At 29.2% G+C, this 22,330-nt stretch overlaps 1 protein-coding gene across 4 annotated transcripts in view; it reads left to right on the top strand.

Moving 5' to 3' along the window:
• The window catches only part of Golgin97 (Golgin 97), a 99,345-nt gene that overhangs the window by 33,026 nt on the left and 43,989 nt on the right, over nt 1–22,330 (top strand). For all 4 annotated transcript variants that reach the window (XM_075355656.1, XM_075355657.1, XM_075355658.1 and 1 more), the window contains 3 exons: nt 807–895; nt 3,052–3,180; nt 19,659–19,839. In XM_075355656.1, the coding sequence (XP_075211771.1) occupies nt 807–895; nt 3,052–3,180; nt 19,659–19,839 (399 nt within the window). The remainder of the gene's footprint in view (nt 1–806; nt 896–3,051; nt 3,181–19,658; nt 19,840–22,330) is intronic.

The raw sequence follows: 22,330 nt of genomic DNA, 5'->3' as shown, positions 1-22,330 counted from the left end.
TTGATTAAATTTGTTAAACTCAGTTGTATGTAGTTTAATATTATATTTTAATCTATCTTATAGAAGGAATACAAGTTTCTTGTTACAGAAGTAGTAGGCCTGCTTTACCTAAAAGATACTTCATATTCCAGGTATTAAAGAACTCTATAGATATTTTAGAATTAGGTTTTCAATCCAGCTTTTGGATAGGACCATAAGTCCCTATTCTAAATCTGCACCAGAACTGAGTACATGATGCTGCCACTGTGACACAATAGATGGAACCAGTAATGTTGCTGATGCAATCCCTGTAATACTTTTATAGAAAAGAATATAAAAAATAATGAATAAAATAGATTAAACCAGAGATGTTCAGAGATGTCTTTTGAAGATTAATTACATCTAATCATGTACATATTGGGTAAAATGGAAGAAAACTATACAAAATTTATTAATACCAACAATTTAAAAACTATTTTTCTAAAAAACTTTTTGTTTATTAGTTGGAAACATTTGCACTACTCTCTTTAAATATTTCATTAATCATCTGTGATGTTTGCATCAGAGTTAATAGTTTGCCTGACTCATAAGGAAGAAAATATTTTGAAATGTTGCAACATTTACATGTACTGCAAAATTTACCCAGATAGTGAAACCACATAAATGATAGATCTGTAACAGAAAAAGCAACATATAACAATCCTTTTATATCTACTGCTGTGGCTTTTCTTTTACTATACAAGTACTTCAGTCTAATAGAGTGAAATTTTCTTTTAGTTAAAACTATATCTGTTCGATCTTGAATTGTGCAAATTATTTTGTTGCAGAATATAAACGAAAAATGGTTCAATATCAAGAGGACAAAGATCAGCTTGAAGGTTTCCAGACTCAAGAGCTGGCCAAAATCAAGCATTTGGTATGTTACTTGGCTTTCATCTAGTTGCCCTAGTTTGTTTAATGTATAATCATTGCTTCCAGTGTGTCTGTTGCACAATAATGCTCTGTCCTACTCCGCACATAAAGTGGTTGATCTCCAGTTTTGGTTGGGATACTCTGAACCATCCACCCGCTGTCCTGACTTGGCACCTAGAGCATATGGGTGGAAAACACTTTTCAACTAATGAAGAGGTGAAGAATGCCATGTGTGAATGTTGAAGGTGATGGTGGCAGGGATTTGTGACAAGAATATGAAAGTTGATAACCTGGCTGACCAAATGCTTGAAATTGAATGTGGATACATAAAAAAATAGTGGTATACTTGTGTAATATGTCATTTAAGTTTCATTTAAAATAAGCATACATTTTTTGTAAAATTTTTAAACTTACTTTTTGGACATACCTTAAACTTTTAGGTTTTTTAAAGTATTTTTTCCAAATTTGTTTGTTACAAACAAATCAACACCTTAAATTAAAGAAAAAATGGGATTGTAAACCCTGACTAATATTTAAATTGATGTATAACAATTTTTAAATTATAGTGAAATTAAAAAAAGATGTAAACCTTCCTTTCCAGCCTGTTATTGGGAACTAGTTCAAAATATTGAATGAAATTGGATTCTGCTCGCAAAACAACGTTTATGGTTATTTAATTTACTATTTTATCTTTTTGATTTTATCATTTTGAAAGTAGAAAGCAAACAGGTATTAAATTAGTTGTTCTCAACCTGTGCTCCATGGAGCCGCAATGAAATTAAAAAATAAATAAAAAGTAGAAACAAAGTAAGAAAACTAGAAATTAAGCTCTGAACGTATTGAGCTCTCAACGTTTTGACAATATCGTGTGATTTGGTGGTAGTTGAGCATAAATTGAGAGTTTAGAATAAATTGAGATAGTGTGGTAAATTTCAAAGTCTTTAAAAATAATTTTGTTGCATGGATATTTTAGAATTTTTTAAATACTTCTTTACATTCCCTTACTATATTTTTCATCCCCCCCCCCCCAAGTAACTGCTCCTGAATATCACTTATTTGTATGACGAAGGGTAAACCTAAAGGAGGATCTCCACTGTAAAAATTGATTACTCCATTTACTTCATAATTATGAAATCATTTTACTTAAAGAAATACCCTAATCAAGCACAATCTGTGTTTTGAAGTTTTTAACAATCTACATTTCAATACCTTCTGAAGGATCATGTCATTCATTACTCTTTCTGTCCATTTTATCTGCAGCATTCTTCTCGAACACCGTACTTAAAAGCCTTTACTCATTACATTTGTAATGTTTCTGAGCCGTAAAGAAACACTACAGATACATCTTATTGGTTTATTGATTTTTATTTCATATTCAAACAGACTCTTTTTAATGAGTAGCCACTTATTATCAAACATGACCTTAGCTTCCCTAATTTTCTGCCGCATATCTCTGCTTCACCCATTCTTAGTGAATAAAACCGTTCTGATACTTAAACTTTGTTCTTGTTTCAGAACTTAGCTATCCATTTCTAATATTATGAGTTCCAGACCCTTGAACAGACCATTATTTCAGTTATTTATTTATTAATTTGCGTTTTGTGTATCCTTTTCAAAATATCATCCAAGGTTTTAGCCCTGTTGAACTCCTTTCTAATATCAGCTTTTCTCCGAGTTTCTTTTAATTTTACAATTACTGTTTGATATAAAAAACTTTATTCTTGTGCATCCATAATGTAAAAATTACACTGTAAATCCTTATTTTTTTAATGTTTATCAAACCCTTTAAGACAACAAATAATTATATTAATTATTGTTGTGGACTTTAAATAAAAATGTTCTTATAAAAACTGCTTTCTATATCTGAAATTAGATTGAATAAAAAAATAGATTTTTTTTTTAGATTGTGTAAAATTTCAATAAGAATTTCAGAATCACAAATCATGACTGAATTAATTATAAATTCATAGAAAATTAAGACAGTTATGGTAGGTAATTTATTTACTTTAAAAAGAACATTTTACTTCCTTGTCAAGGACAATTAATAATTAGTAAAGGATTTCTAATTTTAAAACTGCAAATTACTTTTATATCTTTATTTTCTTATATTAAAGACTATATTGTATAAATGTGAAGCAGATTTTTTAATCTTTATTCTAGTTGCTAGCTAAGGAGCAGGAAAATGCAGAAAATGCATCATCTTTAAAAGAAGCAACTGCTCTTATGGAAACCTTAAAATCAGAAGTTAATAGATTACGACCATTTGAAGAGCAAGTCAGCAATTTTCAAGTAAGAATATTTTTAAATTTATTCTTTTTTTTTCATAAAATTGGCATGCATAAAAATACTCTGAAGTGCGAGGTAACATTATGTGCATTTTCAGTGGCTTCTTCATTTGTAAAACACCTGCTACTGTGCCAGTCAAGCTTTACCTTCTTGTTTATAAAGCCGAACAACTAACATCACTAGCAACTGTTCTGATTTTGTTTTATTTTTTGCACATGTTTTGATGAGTGAAAATTATTTATTGTTCTCAGGTGCTTTTATTTTTAATTTTCATTTCTATTTTTGGTTTTATTTAGCGTGAGAAACTTAACATTATAAAGAAAAATATTGATGTTTTATTTGTTTAAAATGCCGAGGTAATATTTTGATAATATTAAATATTCTTAACCTAATTTAATTAAGCTACTCTGTAATCTTTGTTGATGTTAGCTTGAATTTTTTGCTTTATGTGGCAGTTAAAACATTACTTTTTAAAGAAGGGAAATCTTTTAGTGTAGTTTCCTTTTGGCGCAGATTATATGAAAAGAGTTTGGGTAAGCCAGGACATATACATATATACAAGATTATTTTCTAATTGCAGTCAACCGTTTTTTACGTAAATTTTTAAGCTAGTTTTGATTTATTTTAGCCTGATGTTATGAGGAAAATATATTATTCTCTTAATTGTTAGATTCAGCTCTTTTATTTATAAGCTATAATTTAATTTTTTCTTTCTTTTATATATTTAAGTATATCTTATCATCAGATACATTATGTGATATTTCCTTTAAGTTTAGTTTAAAAATTTTAAGTTTCATTTTTGTAATTGTTAGCGTTATCTTATGTTCTTTGTTTTCTTATTGATATTTTGTTTGTGATCACACATTTTGAACACCTTATTTTTATTTAAATTTTATGTTAAGAAAAATTTTAATTTTGTTGGATTTTTTTTTAATATTACAAGATTAATTTTTGCATTCGTATCAGTTTACTTATGTCCTTCACAGAATATTACTTGAAAAGGAATTCATGCAAGATCATCTGATCCAGTCCTTCAGCTTCAGTTTAAGGTATGTTTGAATAATATTAGAATTTGTGATGAAATGAACTTCTGTATTGCTATTTTTTCTTACTCTGTTACGGGTTGTATGTTAAATGTACTTGATTTAATCTAATTTTAATTTACTCATATTTTGTCTTTTTAACATTATATAAATTGTGAGCTTTTATTCATTTTTGTAAAACATTCTTAGTTTATGATAAGTTTATCTATTAATTTTAAAAACCGTAAACATAAGTATTTTTCCCAGGAATAAATTTAATTGCATTACAATCTTAATTTTCTGTCAGTAAAACATGTTGTGGTACATTCATATTAACTGAATTAGTAAAACTAATTACAGTAAATTTTAACATATTCATTGCTGGTACTATGTAATCTAAGTATTTATGTACTTGATGGGCTAATAGGTTTAGATTTACCTGATAAGTAGTTGTACCAATTCGAGTCGGAAACAAACAAATTCTGGTCAATTCCATTAGCAGCTGTTTCCACCAAACTAGACAAATTCTTCGGACACAGTAACTCTATTGGTTTCTACATCCTTGACATTGAGCACTGAACATGTAGTCAAAACTAGTAGAATGCTCTAGTGCAAAAGGGCATTAAAGGAAATAGAAACTGTAATTGAACTAATCCCTAATTGTACGTAGAACCTGTGTTGAGAATCTATGTTTGTCAAAATCATAATAATAAAGTGATATAAAGTAATATAATAAATAAATAGCAAAACAGCAGAAGTATTTCAATTCTTTGCTATGTAGAGGCAATAGTACATTTATGTTAACGAAACAATGTTTATTTGTTGCTTGACACTCTTTTCTAGTCTTTCTTTTGGTTGTGATGTCTATAAAGTGTCTGAGTGGAGTATTCTCTGCTCTCTATTGGGCTTGGTATGCTTTTTTGCAGCATCTTAATCAGAAAACCATTTTTAATTAAAACCATTTTCAGGTTTTTTTTTAAGGGATGTGAAGTGGCTCAACTAACACAGCCACTATTACTGTATGTGTGGCAGGTTGCACCTGCCTCCGGTTACTTGACTAAAATACATCAAATAAAAAGATTGACCTCTACGGGAAATACAAGTAACCATATAGCACGGGCAAAGCTGTGAAGGGTAGCTAGTTATTAGTAATAATACTATGCTATACATTGCAACAAATGGTCGGCCATATCAGACACACCTCTCTTTCTGTTTCTGTAAACACTATAATGTTCCATAAAGCTTTTTTGAAAAGATCTGTTAGTTTTAGCAATATAAATTTTTATTACATTCATTATATTTAATTTTATATATTCCCCTTAAATTCTCTCTATCACTTTTATTATTATTATTATTACTCCTTAAATATTTTATAATTTAATTATTTGGTTTCTAAGCTTTTTTACATTTGTTTTTGTCATAAATATTAGTAATTTTGTCCATTATTTTATTTTTATAATTGTATTCTAAGAAAAAATTATTGATAATCTCTGTCATTTTCTTGTTGAAATTTTATTAAACTATCATGGTACTTAATTCTCTGCTTTTTTATATAACTTTTATATAATTCCAACATCAAAACTATTAAATATTGCTATTTGTTTTATTACATCTGTTCCTTTTTGAATTTTTTTTTCATTAGTACTTGTATAATGTAAAGCTCTAAAAATCAGGTTTTTATAAGTACCAACTTTTGTGACCATGGGTGAGATTAGAATTTACATGTGTTGTAATGCTATTCGTTGAGGGTATTCTATAAACTAATGTTTCTATAACATTGTTTTTGTTTATTTCAATCTCAATATCTGAAATATGTATTTTTCAGTTCTTTTCCGTTTCGCGTGTAAATTTTAAGTTACTAGGGTCGTCTCAAAAATAAGTTACACATTTAAAAAAAAAAATCAAAAACCATTCAAAATTTTAAAAAGGTGTATCTTGAAAATTACCTTTACCAGTTATTTTTCTACATAATCTCCTTGAATCTCAATACATTTTTAGTACCGTGATAACAGCTTTTTTAATCTGTTGTCAAACCTGCTAAACTGGCTAGCCATCTTTTCACTTGTTATAATTCATTCTCATTTGTGAAGCGTATTCCCCCGAGATGTTGCTTCAGCTGTGGAAGAAGGTGGAAGTCGCTTGGTGTACGGTCAGGAGAGTAAGATGACCAAAAATATCCTATTGAAACTACTCAAGCAGGGCTTTAGTCTCACAAATAGCATGTGGGTGAGCGTTATTATGAAACAAAAACTGTTTTGCTCAACTTTCCCCTTCTTTTGTTTTGAATCTCCTCCTGAGATTTCTCAGCACCTCACAATAGCAAGCAGCTGTGATCGTCGTGGTCCCACGGGGCAGGTAATGATCAACAACACTCCCTCGAAATTTCAAAAGACTGTTGCCATGACCTTGCCAGCCGATTCCACAACTTTTGCCTTTTTTGACATTTGCTCGCCCTGCCCTTTCATACCATATTCTGTCTTTTGGATTTGGGTGTCCAGTGGTGATAGATCCATGTCTCATCCCTGGTCACTATTCAGTCAAATAAATATTGATTCAAAATGTTCAAATGTTCATTATTTATAAATGGATTATATTTCAACATACTATCTTCTACATATCTTATCTGTAACCACTTGGTGTACCCATAATATCGTGAACTATTATAATACTTTCAAAATATTGTATAAAAATTAATTACATATCACAGAAATAGGCGAACCCATAGGTAACCTTTTGTTTGTGAATAACATTTCTCATATCAAAATAATTTTGAAGACAAATATTCTTTACACTGGTGATCAACTCATTTATATACTCTTGGGTTTGCTTCAAATTATTTTTTTTATTTCTATTGTTTTATCAACTGATATAGAGTACATGTTTGTGATATCCTAACTTACCATTTTAGTGAAGAGTTAGCTTTAATACAATTTAAATTATTTATGTTGAATGTAACCATTCTTTAGAGCATACTTATATTCAAGATTCATTCGTATTCTAAGAATTTTAGCATATAAAATATGCAGGTGCTGTTTTAAAATTTATTAACAATCTTATAGGAATATTTATTTTATGTAACTAGTTAGTTTTATTTATTTTAATCTAGTAAGTGTTGGGGGTGATGGTAAATATGGATACAGTCTTATAGTGATAACCTAATATATTATAAATATTAGTTTATATTTAGAAAAATATAATTTATATAAATTATAAAAATTTAATAAATATTTGTTTGTTGGAAAATCATTTTCTTCAGTGTAATTATCCATAAGTTCTTTGTACTTATTTTTTATACATAACAATTGGTGTATTAGTCTTATCCAATTTTAGGCCATTATCATTAAGCTTATTCATTAGTTTGATAACATCAAATTTTGTTATCATTCGTTAATTAACTATATTATGTTTTTTTTTATATTATGGCTAATTGCATTTCTTATTTGATTCTTGTTCAAAAAACCCAATCTTTCAATATTATATTCCATATCAGTTGTGATATTGTTACTATATTATGCATGTTACAATCATATAAATTAAATTTGAAATTATAAATTTTTCTTTATTGTTAATCAAAGAATGTGGTAGTGAAGTTTAAAATTGTTATCTAATCCTGTATCCTGTTTTTGAAATAAATTAAAATTACTGTTATGAAAAGTAGGCTTATTATAATTTCTTTGATATAAATTTTGTATTGCATTGTGATACCTGTTATAATTCCTTAATTGATTTATTTTTTGTCATACATTTTATTTAATTTCTCTCTTTATATTTTCTCTTTTCCAAATCAGGTAAATTTTTTATGTACATACAAACTGAAACTTCTATTTATGTAAAAAAACTAATTTATTTTTGGGATTTTCAACAAAATTTAATACATAAATTATTGTTCCGTTCTATTTTCTACAGACTTTTTAAAGAAAAAGTACAGTGTTAACTTTTGGTCACATGGTTGGAGTGGAGATGAAATGAATTTTCTTCACACATTCTGAGCTATAAAGAGTTGAAAATACCATTCACTTAAATTGTGGTTTCCTCGATATATATATATTTATATATAAGTTTTATTAAATAAACCACCTAGTATGAAATATTGTGATAAGATATACCTTAATTTTTTATGAAAGTATTTTCACGCGATCTTGCATTCTCAGTCTGATTGAAATAATTCCATTATTGCATAATAAAAATGCTAAAATAGTGATAATTTTGTGTAAATTTACATGAGTGCTGCTATCTGTTGTAGTTTTTATAAGAATGTCTCCCTCAAACACTGTCTTGATGGTTTATCAAACTGAAATTTTGTTTTTATTTATATATGTAATATTTTTCTAAAATATTTAATATTATGTCATCTTTATTAATCTTTAATATTTCTAAATTTTTGTTAATATTAGAAATATAATGTTTATTTTTTATTAAATGGTCTGCCATATTAGATAGACCTAATTTGTTATTTTTGTAATCTCTAAGTATTAGAAATGCACTCGTTTTCTGACCTGTTCATATGAACTTTTTTCTTATTTTTGGCTTTAGAATCATCTCAGTCATTTAGTGACATGCGATTGGCAACATGTGTTCTGCAAAACCACCTCTGCAACCACATATTCTTGGGTTGTTATCTCGTTTAGTTTTTGTGTTATTGTTGTTTGAGTGCAACTTGTTTAAGTGCTAGTAGCAATTTTTATGTGTAATTTTCAGGAGTAACAATACAAAGTAAAATTTTATGTGAAATGGGGGAAAACTTTCACAGAAACATTTCAACTTCTGAAACAAGAGATGATGCTGTGGGTTGTGTGCAATGTTATGAATAATTTTCATGATTTAAAAGTGGTCATCAGTTGATTGAAATTGACTCGTGACCAGGAAGGCCTGCAATTGATGACATCCATGTTCAGAAAATCAAAAACTTGGTGCATGCAAATCACCATTCGACTGTCAGAGAACTTGCAGAAGAGGTTAACATCTTGATGGCCAAACAGCAGAAATAACATTGAATGTATGTTTATACTTCTTGAACAAGCCAATTATGATGAAACATTCATACAAGATTCATAATGGAGATGAAAGCTGGGTTTACAGCTATGACATTGAGACAAAAGTTCAATCATCATAATTGATTGGCAAAGGATTTCCATTCCCCAAGAAAGCACATCAGACTTGATCCAAAGTTAAAGTGGTCTCTGTTTTTTCAATTTTGAACAACTGTGCATTTTCAATTCTTGCCTCAAGGTAAAACGGTAAACCATGTGTACTATCAAGGCATTTTACAATAGTTACATGAAAAAATCCGCCAAAAGAGACCAGAGTTGTGGCAAGATAATTCACGCTTCTTTCATCATGAGGATACGCTCACGCACTCAGCTTTGTCAATTCATCAGTTTGTGCCAAAAATCAGATGACTGTTCTCCCTCAGCTTCCCTACTCGCCAGACAAGGCTTCTTGCAATATTTTTTTATTTTCAAAATTAAAATCTGTGATGAAAGGACACTTTTTTGAGACTATTCATGACATTAAAGCAAATTTGTCATAGGCCTTAGGACCATTTCAAATGAAGCTATCCAGGACTGCTTCGCAAAGTGGAAACACCACTGGCAAAAGTATATGAATAGGGGAGTATTTTGAAGAGAACAAGAACCAATAATCTGTAAAATTAATAATAAAGATTTAAAAAAATAAAGTTCAGTTACTTTCTGCTCATATGTATATATATAATATACTATTTAGCATACAGAGGAAAAAGAAAGAAAAAACGGACTATAAAAAATTTAATCTAAATAAATATATATATATCCCTGTACTGGACAGTAGAATTTGTGTATTTCTCCATAATAACTTCAGAATTTATAAAATAGTAACATTTTCAACAAATTCAAAATTATAAAAAACAATTTATTTTAATGTAATTTTAGAATTAAATACAAACTGAAGATGCGGGATCCCTGTGAAAATTGATTCTTGAAATTAATATGGTAAGTTTAGCTTGCTATATTATTTTTGACGTGCAACTATTTTTTTTATGAGAGGTTTTTTATTGTTGTAAAATTTTAGATTAGAATATGTTGATACTTTTTCAAAAGGAATCAATAAAATAGTGAAAAGTTTGTCTTTTTTCACAGAACTGTGCAAAAGTTTTTTTTTGATGGAAATATTTTGAACTTAATCCATGTATACTTTATAAAGAAACCATTTCAAATTAGGTGGAAACTATGTTTTGGTAGTTTAAATTTCATTTATTTACAAGCAATGTATTAAATTTTGTGGCTCAAAAATTTCAAAAACTATTTTATCAATATCATTGAACTTTAGATTTGCTGTAGTTGTGTATCTGAAGTTGTGCATCTGAAAATTTAATGAAAATTGATTGAGTTGTTCTTGAGTTAACGCTCAATTTAAGGTTGAAAAAAAATTTGAGTAGGGCAAGTTAAAAGCATGATTCATTATGATGCTGCTAGTTGGAACATTGATTTTTCTTTATCTATTGTTAGCAGTATTATTTTCTTTTTAATGTATTTTGACCTTAAAATATTTTTTATTTTTTATTGCAATGTATTTTTGATATATAGCTATTTTTTATGGATCAAAGGCCTTTTTTTTTGTAAAAATTTAGATTAGAATGAGTTTATATTTTTTCAAAAAGAAACATCTAAATAACGAAAACTTAGTGTTCTTTCACAGAACTGTGCAAGAGTTTTTTTTATGAAATATATTTTGTATCTTGAAACTTAATCTTATGTACATTATGAAGAAACCATTTCAAATTATTTGACCTATATTTGCGAGGTGGGATATAGTATATATATTTTTTTTATACATTTGTACAGCAGAATGCACTGCCATATTAGATGTTAAGAGGTATGTATAAGGGATATCTCTAAAGTAAAGATCGTTGGGAAATTTCTCTCCTTAAGTTTGACGAACCTGTGTTGTTCATGGCCACGCTAGTAATAGTAGTATTGTCTATAAGTTGTTGCATTGCAGTATCTTTGACTACGTGTGATTTATTACATTATAAAATGAATAGGAAAATTGATGTTGCTGCCAGCTGTGAAATACATGGAGTCATATGTTATTTAAACCATCAAAATGTTATGCTGGGAGAAATTCATAGGCAGTTGGTTACTGTGTATGTTGTAGTTGGGTGATAATGTAATAAATAAAAGAAATGTCTGATAATGGTGTGAAAGATTTAGAAATAAAGAATTAATGTGCGTGATGAAGAACATTGTGGGAGGCCGTCGTTAATCACCGAGGACTTGTTGTTGTTGTTGAAATGCGTTGATGGTGAAATTAGAAAAGATTGTCACTCAGTTATTTTCAACGTGGCCCTTCTTTTACCTGTTGTTTCAAGAGCTATTATTGGTCGCATTGTTCATGAAAGGAACGCATAGGCATCAGAAAGGTTTCTGCATGTCGGGTGCCGCACGTCTTAACAGAACGTCACAAAAAAACCTGAATGGGATATGCTTTGCAATTTTTGATGCACTACACAGAAAAAGGTGATGAATTCCTTAATTCAGTTATTACCAGTGATGAAACATGGATTCTGTATTGCACACTTGAGAGAAAACGGCAGTCAAGTGAATGGCATCATCCTCAGTCACCAACCAGACAAACAAAGTTCAAGCCACAGCCATTTGGTCAAACTAATGGCCACAGTCTTTTGGTTTGGCATGCTGCTGATTGATTTCATGCCACATGGAACAACTGTGAATGCAGAAGCCTTTTGCGAAACTCTGTGTAAGTTACGCCACACCATTTAAAATCGGCGACATGGACAGATGACTGACGGCATCATCCTGCTGCACATTCACATTTTCCGGATCCGACATGTGATTTATTGAGAACATTTGGATGGAAAATTTACAGTCGCCTGCCATATAGTCTGGACTTTAACTCCTTCTGATTACCATTATTCAGTGGTAAGCAATGTATGGTTGATGATGAACTTAAAAATGCTGTTAATCATTGGCTAAATGGACTGGCGGCAGAAGAATATGACGAGGGTATATTAAAGCTGGTGGTGTATCGCTATAATAATATTTCTTAATTCATGTGACGATTGTATAGAGAAGTCTTAAAAGGTATTTCGTTTAAAAGAGATAAAATATATTTATGAAGTTTTTAGAATAAATTTTTTTTTTATAATGAAACGGTCTTTACTTTAGAGATAACCTCTCATAGAAGTAGGGATAGATCACTATATTCTGTGAATTGTATTATGTAACTGTTAACTTATCTACTATCAGAAGGATCAGTTGGATCTGCTTTTTGGAAAGATTCTAATTTTTCCCTTATTGTATGATTATTTAACTCTGTACTAGAAGAAAAGAAATTATTGAAAAATAGTTTATGAAAATTTTGTAGGAATCTGATTTGTTCTTGATTGTGGTAAGACTCATTCATGTACAAACCAGAATTTGTTTACATAGCTTTATTGGTATTAGATAGAATTATAAATAGATTACTTTATTTTTCTACATAGTATCCTTCAGTAGAAATATATATTTTCCACTGGAAAAGTGGAATTAAGTTAACATTAACATTACTACAGCAGTGTATATGTACATAGTACTACATACAGTATGCTGTCTGTCCTCCAGCAGTGAATATGTTACGTAGATTGGCTATGTTTTATAATTATTATTTAAATAAAATTAAATTCGTGCTTTCAGTTATTTTTTAATTTTAATTATAAAGCAACAATAGAATGTATCTAGCTCATATTTGTGATATCATTAACTAATGTATTAATTAATATTTTATGATCTTTTATGAAGTATTTTTTAAGTGAATAAATTACTTTATCATTATAAAAAATTCAAGTACATTTTATGGTTTTTGTGGATTAATACTAACACAGGGTATACATTTTTATGCATGTTTACATTTACATACAATTTTCAACTTTTACTTTCTTCACAGCTTTCTTGTTTGTCGAATTAGGTTGCATGCTAGCTTGCTTGACATTTTTTCTTTATCAAAAGACTATTATTGTTGAAGTATAATTTTGTAGTATGTGATTTAATGGTTTACTGGTATTATATTAATCTTAAACAGTCTAATTGAAATATGTGTAGTAGATTATAAATGTTTTAATAACTCATTTATGTGCTGTTGTATATAATTTATTTTTTTAATTCTACCAACATAAACATGGACAATTGAAATAAGACATTTTTTGCCTTAATTTTGTCATGAAAGTACTTTCATGGGATCTTGAATCCTCAGTCATTGATTTTATTAAATTTTACATTAAAATACAGATATCAAAGATTAACAATATGCTGTGTCATAAAAATAAAACCATGAACATGATGTAAAGTTTGTTACAGCATTGTAAAATTATAATGAAATCTATGTATTAATTTATTATATGAATGTTGATATCTGTTGCTATACTGTCTGATGGTTTATCAAATTTGAATTCTGTTTGTATTAGTATGAGTACATAATATTTTTCTAATATATTTAAATTGTTTTGTTACCTTTATTAATTTCCAATATTTCTAAATTTGTTCAATATCAGAAATAGAATCTTTATTGTTTATTAGATGGTTTGGTATTGGTTTATTTGATGATTTGATAAAACTAATTAATTATTTTTGTAATTTCTATAATGTTCAAGAGATCTAGTTTAAAGGATCTGTTTGTTCTTTCTATACAAATACCATCGTAATCATTAACATTTAATTTTATAAATTCCACATAGATTGTTTATTTGTAGTGTGAGAAGATAATATAAATGACTCATAAAAGTAGACTATTGGCCTATTTTTTGTTCTAATTTTTTTAAATCAGTCATACTGAATACGCTTAAACTTATGTCATGTCGTTCAGTGAGAACCTTCCTATTATTTTCGGGTTTTATCCTCTTAAAGCCCAATTCTTTTACTATTTTTGTCAAATTCATTTCTCCCGGAATAACCATCAGCATCTTTAAGTGCTAACATTATATTTTACACTGTTGGCAGTTGTTTCTGACTTTTGTGAAATTTTTTTATAATCTGTCTCATGACCACTTGTCAAAGTCATCTAGTCTCACAGTAGCTTTATCAAGGGATGTGTATTTTATCGGAATAGAGAAAGAAGGATTTTCGACTAATTTTTCTAGTAACTGTTTTTCTCATTTCTCACTCTTTGCATTTGGGATTGCAAGAACTCATATGTAGCTGATGATCTTTTTTCACATTTTTCTTTGTCTTCAGCTTCTTGTTTTGTAAACTCATACGCACTGACTTAAGTTTACTCATAATTATAAAACACTAAATATACACAACTGATTTTAAAATGTGACTACCTTTTCTCAATCAAAACTTGAATAAAAAGAAAACTGAATTTCTCTTACAGGATTGACAAATACCGGATAATTAGTTAATTGAATTATACTCAAGCATTCAATAACATAGGTTTTTATGAGTAATTATTTATTTTTACATTGGCCTTGACTGTATTTGAAAACTATGAACACATAGCTAACAATGAAGCAATATTGTTCTTGATATGATTCTAAGAAAGGTGACTCATTTCCTGAGTTATAATTCTTGGCTCATCTGTGTTTATTTTACGATAAATAAAATTATGAATATTGTAAGCCATGTTTATATATGTCAGACATTTTAATAGCTAATTTAGCATTTGTCCACTGACATATTTATAATACTTGTTGAGAATAGGCCTAGATTTTTATAACATGTAAAATACTTTCATTTATTAAGTATAAACAGCAGAATTAGAAAATATTTTAAAGTAAACCATAATACCATCCAGTAACATAAAATAACAAGTTGTATTTACATGAAAGCAATTAGCTTCTGCATGTGAAAACTAACTGAATATTTTCAGTTTGCATAACAGCACGGTACTAGCCATCGTAGTCCTAGCTTCAAGATTCATTACGTCACTTATATTTCTTGTTTCATTGACGTAGAAATCTCATTCTTACTAATGCCACTTTTTATATTTATCTGCATTCCTTTTCTCATTTTAATCAAGATAAAAGTTTTTAAATCCTACTGTTGCATTTCATGAGTGTGCATTTCTTGTGAATGACTTTTTTTTATATGGGCAGAGTATTTTTTTAGGCCTCTCTATGTATTTTAAATAAAACAAAAAAATTAAATCATTTTCAAAAAATTATAATAAAAAATTAAATATAATAATATATCTTTCTGAAGTTATTGCAAAATCACATATTTTATTATTACTTATCAAAGTTTGGAAAGTGTAAATGCATAAGATGTGTGTTGTTCCAACTGAGGTACCTGAACTAGGATTGACAGCATTGTAGATAGCAAGAAGCCAGTCAACAGTCCAGTAAACTATACGTGCCCTGTTCTTTTGCTGAGCTTTCTGAACTTTGATGAGTAATATCTACTATTGGAAATTAACACTGAAAGGATTAAAAAAGTTTTTTTAATATATTTTATTGTCGGTTAAGTATTTTAGGTTTAAAAAGGTGGTGTATGTATGTTGTTTTTATCAATAGTTATACACTAACATTTTATTAGAAACTTCAAAATAATCGAGAAGCGAGTGATGTTTGTATGAAGAAGTATGTGTATGAGTTTTGTTTGTGTATTAATCCTGAAAAAGTAAATTGTTCATTTTATGTCCTTTTTGTCCATTGTATTCCTTAAAAATAGATATTGACATGGAAACAACTGATTTGCTTGGCAGCATTTTTATATTGATTTTTAAATTTTTTTATTAATGTTACGCTGAAATTCCATGTACCTTATGTTCTAAAAAATTATATGTTTTTAATTTACAAAAACTAAATATGGTGATAGGTTGTTTTAAAAATATAAATTGTTATTTCATATCCATATTATGTTGTAATAATTTTCTTTTTGATAAAATAAGCTAGGTATTTGATTTATCAAATTTATTACTGAAATCTTATAATAGCGTTATGAATTACGTATTGTCATTCTATAAGTTGGAAGTACAAATTTATCAGCAAATGTCCAAAATGTATTTGAAATGTAATCTAATGTTATATATATATATATAACATTATATATATATAATTTATATATATATATATGGTACAATAAATACACAGCACGCCCATTAAAAAAATTATTTTGTATCATAATAAAATTTTGATTGATATTAATTAAAAAAAATTCATTCAAAATTTTGTCTTCCTAAGTCACCAAAAAATTAAATCAACCAACACTGTGCACTATATTTTTCTCAAAATGCTACATAAATATTTCAAACAACAGCCATAAACAAGTTGCATAATTTGTCAAACTCTTTCTGTATTTGAAATTTACCATTAAAAATCAAGTAATTTTTTTTTTCATATATATTACAAATTATTATAATTAAATTATTTTTTGCTGTTTCATATTAATTTTATGAATATTTAAAAAATTTGTTTCTTCTGTGGTCAAAATCTGCATATAAAAATAAAATAAAAAATTTTCAGTTGTTGATTACCTCATTACATGTGGATGTACAATAATTACAAATATAGAGAAATTTTATATTGTTACCGAATGGCTTCGACAGCACTTGGCACTTAATAACCTTGTAGTAGTTCTAAGAAGGGCTGTTGTCAATTGGCTTCGACAGCTCGTTGTAACTATTAACTTTGTAGTAGCCCTGAAAAGGGTCATTTTTGTTGTTGATCGGCTTCAACAGCTCGTAATTTAGAATCTTTTGGTAGCCCTAAAAATGTTGGGTCTGAAAACTGGTCTCTGGTGAAGTCAGGGAGTTGTGGCTCCTCCATTGAAATCAGACTGGGCTTCCCCTCAGTGGCAGTTGGGTCCCCACTACAGCATGGCAGTGGTGGTCCCCAGAGCCCTGCAGCGTTGGGTCGGCATCGGTCGTCTTTTGCTGGCGCAACCGAGGCAGTTCTCCCTGAGCGATCCCATCCTGGGCCGACTCCTGCTGCTCAGTCTGTCGGCCAGGGCAATTGAAGCCTGGCAAGCTGGAGCGGTAAGGTTGCATCCACATCCAGCAGCTCCCTCGGCGGGCTGGCCAGGCCTGTTGGTCTGGTTGGGATGTTGGCATTTGCCGGGAGGCCCCACATTGAGGCAAACAAGGAACTTCTTTTGATGTCTTGGTCTTCTCCAGGGTTCAATGATGAATTAAAAATTCACTCTTGTGCACGCTCATTTATTGGAGTTTGAGAGTGTTGGAGCTGCAATACAGCTATGGTGGGAGAACTGTGCGGTCATCTGCGTGGTGGGAGTGATGCTTGTATCAGCAGGTACGTATACTGTGCTCCAGGTGACATCTGAGCTGGTACCATTGTCGTCCGCCAGTATTAAATTAGGCATATGTGTGGTAACAATATGTAGAAATAAATAATTATAATATGTACAAATATTAGAAAAGAATTATTTTTTATTAACTTAAATATCTGAACAAATATATTTAAAAATGTAAACATAGATATACACTTTTTAAGATAATGAATTACTGAAATTTGCATACCTTTTTAATAGCGGTAGCTTAACTATAACCATAATTAATCCAGGATTATGACAATTCAGTTTTTACATATGTTGATGGTAATGCTTATAATAATAATATATTTGGTGTGTTCATAAATTTTAATTTTATTTATATATTATAAAACAGCCTGTCAGGTTCTTTTCTGGTAGTTTCTGATATCTTGAAAATTAATACTGATGTAAATACTTTCTTTTTCCTTGCAGTGAACTATAGATAACAACATGGTATGAAAGTTTTTATTATTTAACGTTTCATGTTTATAATTATTGAATATATTAAACCTTACATTGTACTTGTAATTTGCTGAGTGATTATTTTTGTTATAGACAAAATGTGGAGTGGAGAATAGTATAGTTTTTATTTTTCATCTTTCTATTTCTAATATGTAGTTAAAGATGAACTAGTCTAGTCTGTATTGATTTGACTTTTATATTTATAGTACTAATTTTTCTTTCTTTAAAAGCTGTAATTAATAAATGCATGTTTTAATATATTTTGATTAATTACAACTAATTTTTAATTTTAATATCCTTTTGTTATCAGCGCTTAACTTGCTATTTAAACAGATTTTAAAAAGCATGTTAATTTTATCTTGTAAATCCTCTTTTATATAATGTAAATTAAGTAATCTAACATCTTGGCTAATACTTAGACTTTTGATTATATAACCACAATGTGAAACAGAGTTATGTAATTTCATGAAATGCAAGTAAGAGATTAATTCTGATTATCCATTACCAAACTTGGTAAAAATTATTGCATTGTGGTATGCAGCATGACACAAACTGTCAGATGAATAATGTATGAGAGGCAAAGAAAGTGTAATAAAAATTACAGGTGCTTTTTTCTACTTTTTAAGCGTATGTGATACTTTAAGCTTCTTTTTTCCAGCATTACAGTAGGTGAAAGAAAAATCTTTGTATTGAAGTGAGATAAAAAAGATGTAAGTCTTATATAATGTCTTAAAGTTCGTTCACTCTGAAGATCTAAAATATCAAGCTTTTCCACAAATAAATTGATTATTCTCATTGTTATTGCAGTAAATTTTAAACTACTGAATGTCTTGCTGCATGCCAGAATGTTATGCAAGGAAGATTTATGACTCCAAAGAAACACAATTAACTTCACATTGTACATTTCTATAAAGATTTAGGATTGAATCAGACATGTGGAAATAGAGTTCGACTACTCCCTGATATTAGAATGACTTAATTTTTATTAGAATGAACAGCATATCTGCAAGATTTTTTTTTTTTTTAAATTGTAGCAGAAATCTGTGCCCACCTATAAAAATTTCAGTTTGAATTAATATGATGACAAAGTATTACCGAGCTGCATTTGTATTGATTTGTACTTGATTATAAAGATTAGTTGGCATAAGATAAATTACGTGGAATTATTCAAAAACTTATTTTATTGTATTCTGTAAGTACTTCAAGTTTCATCTCAGTATATCTTTATTTTAACAGTACGGGTGGTTTTTAGGAATAAATGAATCTTAAATTTGGCTAAATCATATTTCCATTAACTATTATAAAAAATAAACAAATGGGGAAAGGGTATTATTGTAAAACATTTATATTTAGAATCACACACACCAACCTGCCATGAAGTTACAAATTACACTTCTGATTGGATCAACTATTGTTGGAGCATTGTATCTGGTGTTGTCTAACTTTGGTGATTGTCTGACTCTGGTGTTGTCTGGTTTATTATAAAAGACTTCAGTTATTGTCATTTTTCTTACTTTACACTCTTTCAAATTCCACAAGGTGTTACAACTTAAACAAACTGCACGTCATGAAACAATCAAGTTATTAGGGTCTACAATTCAGTATCACATCTAAAACTCTTAACCCTGTAACTGCTAAGTGTTAAGAAAAACAGTGGTTTATAATTGACAGTGATATTTCCTTGTTATTTAGTTGTCATTTTAATGATAATTTATTATTATTCTGTTCATTGTTTTATCAGTATTATCATTTTCAGGATGATATTGAATGTTTACGCCATTCTTCTGAAAAGGAGCGATGGCTGTTATCTAGTCAATTAGCTCGAGCTGAAGAAACTATCCGACATTTACAAGACCGTGTTGCTGTTTTAACGTGCCGTAGTGAAGCTGAGTGTGTTGCACTAGGTGCTAATTTGTCTTCTGATGAAAGAGTGCAAGGTAAACTCACATTTCTTTCCAAAAACAAGTATCAAAGAAAAAATCATGAAAATGTATCAGAAATTGAATGTTAATATTAATTTCGCTTTTATATTCGTATTTATATCTTGAATTTTACAGAAACATCATATCCAATGTGTCAAACCAGACTATTAAGATACCTAAATTTGGCTAAATCATATTACCATCAACTATTATAAAAAATGAACAAATGGGGTGAAAGGGTATTACTGTAAAATAATTATATTTAAAATTACAAATGCCAACCTGCCAGTGGTGTAAATAAAGTAACGAAATTCTCTTGCTATAGCTCTGCATTTATTTGTAAACTACACAATGTTATCTCCTTCAAAGTCATTTTTTCAGGAGACTATACACTACCCTTTGTAGTAGCACTTGAAATCACAAACTAAATTACTTTTATTTTTTGAGTAAAGCTTTCTGAATGTTTTCCACCAACCCAAAATAATGTCTTACAACCTGTATCATTAGTTTGGAAAAAAGAATAGTCAAATGGACTTAAATAGGAAGTAGGTGAGCTGAGAAAGTTCAGGGATGTCCTTTTCAGCTAAAAGTTGATTCTTAGATATTGCCGTGGGAGAAGGGACAAATATTTGCAGCGTATGGCCACATACAAAAATCACTTTTTATTAGTCTTTCAAGAACCTCATAGTGGTCTTGAAACACAAATTCCTTATGAACAGTCCCTTGGCTGTTAAAAAAAAAGTAGATGAAAATCTGTTTGATGTTGGATTTGGAGTTTGTTTCACACCCTTTCAAAAATGCCTTGGTACGTGAACACTTATGACTTTGGGTCTTGGTGATTTTTAATGAAACATCTTTATTTTTTCAAAAGTTTGAGTGGCACTTTCCTGAGTTTAAATAAAACCTTTATTGCACATCATTATTTAAATTGTGTTCTTCCATTTCTGGTAAACAAAAGTGCTTCACAGAAATTAACATTGGGTTAAAAAGTAGTGGTGGTTGGTAGCTAAAATTAGTGGCGATGCTGCTCCAAGAAATTTTTTTCTGGGCCTTTACAAGGCCATGGTTAAAGTTTTCTGTAAAATAAAAGAACCAAAAAAAAAAAAAAAAATGAATCAAATAGAATAGCTGGAAGCAGGATAATAATCTAATTCTACACTTTATCACATTCAAGAATATGGTACACAGTTTTTAAGCACATTGTGTTTAAAAACCATAGTCTGTTTAACCGAATAAATAATAAAATGTCAATACAGATAATATTTTTTAGTATTATTAGATAATAACTTAGTGAAATATCCATTTAAAAACACTATAGTCCAACAGTGGTTAATTTAAATCTCTATGTTCACAGAAACAAGTACACAATTAGTTTTTACTAACTTCTCTTTCGCCCTTTTAGCATGTTTTTAGACAGATTTGGCAATCAAAGAGCCCTTGCTTTCCGCCATCTTCTGATCACTACTGAAAAAACAACTAAACCGTTTTCATATTCCTTCCACTGACTAAACTAGAAAAGGGAATGAACAAGGAACGTTCCGTATACACGTGGAGTAAAAAAAAAACTACCTTCCACAAGCAAGTCAGGGTCGGCACTGCAGGAGCAACAGTACTCTTTCTCCCTCGCAGCTTCCTATGTTGTGCATGCGCACAACAACCAAATACCACCCTGTTGAAACTGTGAAGTGCACAACTCCATACAAAGATTTTTGTATCTTTTTCATAAACTGGGGAACGGCTCCTGACATTAAGTTTAAGGATTATGTATTGTACAAGTATAAATAAAGAATTAAAAAAAAAAGGACTCATTATATTAAATGTTATCAATAATATCGAGTGGAAATAGTGGTTGCTGCAATTCAGCAGTGACTATATGCGAGCTGCCACTGTTAAAAAGTAACACGGCAGTGCTAATTTGTTGAAACTCACACTGAACATTCATGAGATGTCTAATTAAACATCATGTGAAGATTGGGCCCAGAGTACTGTCATATTGTGCACTATACAAGCAGTCTCATTATTTTATTTACAAACCTTGTATGTTTGATATTTTATATATAAATTATGCGATTCTCATAGCGTAACAAAATTTTAGAAATATCTTGGAAGTTTTCTCAGGGTTTCAAAAGATTCTTGATATCTATTTGATTTCTGATGAAATTAGATTTATAGTTAATTTTATCATTACTTTTGTTTTACTGTTTTAACAAAAGTACTAAATGTAAAAACAGACATTACTAATACAATTATTAAAGAGAAATTTGTTACTATCTGACAAAGATAAGTAATTTATTTAAAAAAATTAAAATTAATTCTTTTTTTATAAGCAAATTCTACTGTAATGGTGTTGAATCTATGTAGAAAATAGTTTAAGGTTTAGATAAAGAAATAAAAATAAATTTAAAAATAATAATACAGCTTATTTCTTATAATATAACTATTGATTTTTTTAATATAGTGCATACATTATGTAAAATGTATATATTTAATCAAGGTTTTTCTGTAG

Source organism: Lycorma delicatula, chromosome 2 (genome assembly GCF_047948215.1).
Source record: "Lycorma delicatula isolate Av1 chromosome 2, ASM4794821v1, whole genome shotgun sequence".
Taxonomy (NCBI): Eukaryota; Metazoa; Arthropoda; class Insecta; order Hemiptera; family Fulgoridae; genus Lycorma; species Lycorma delicatula.
Note: the sequence above shows the minus strand (reverse complement) of the source record. Positions and strands in the feature narration are given on the sequence as shown.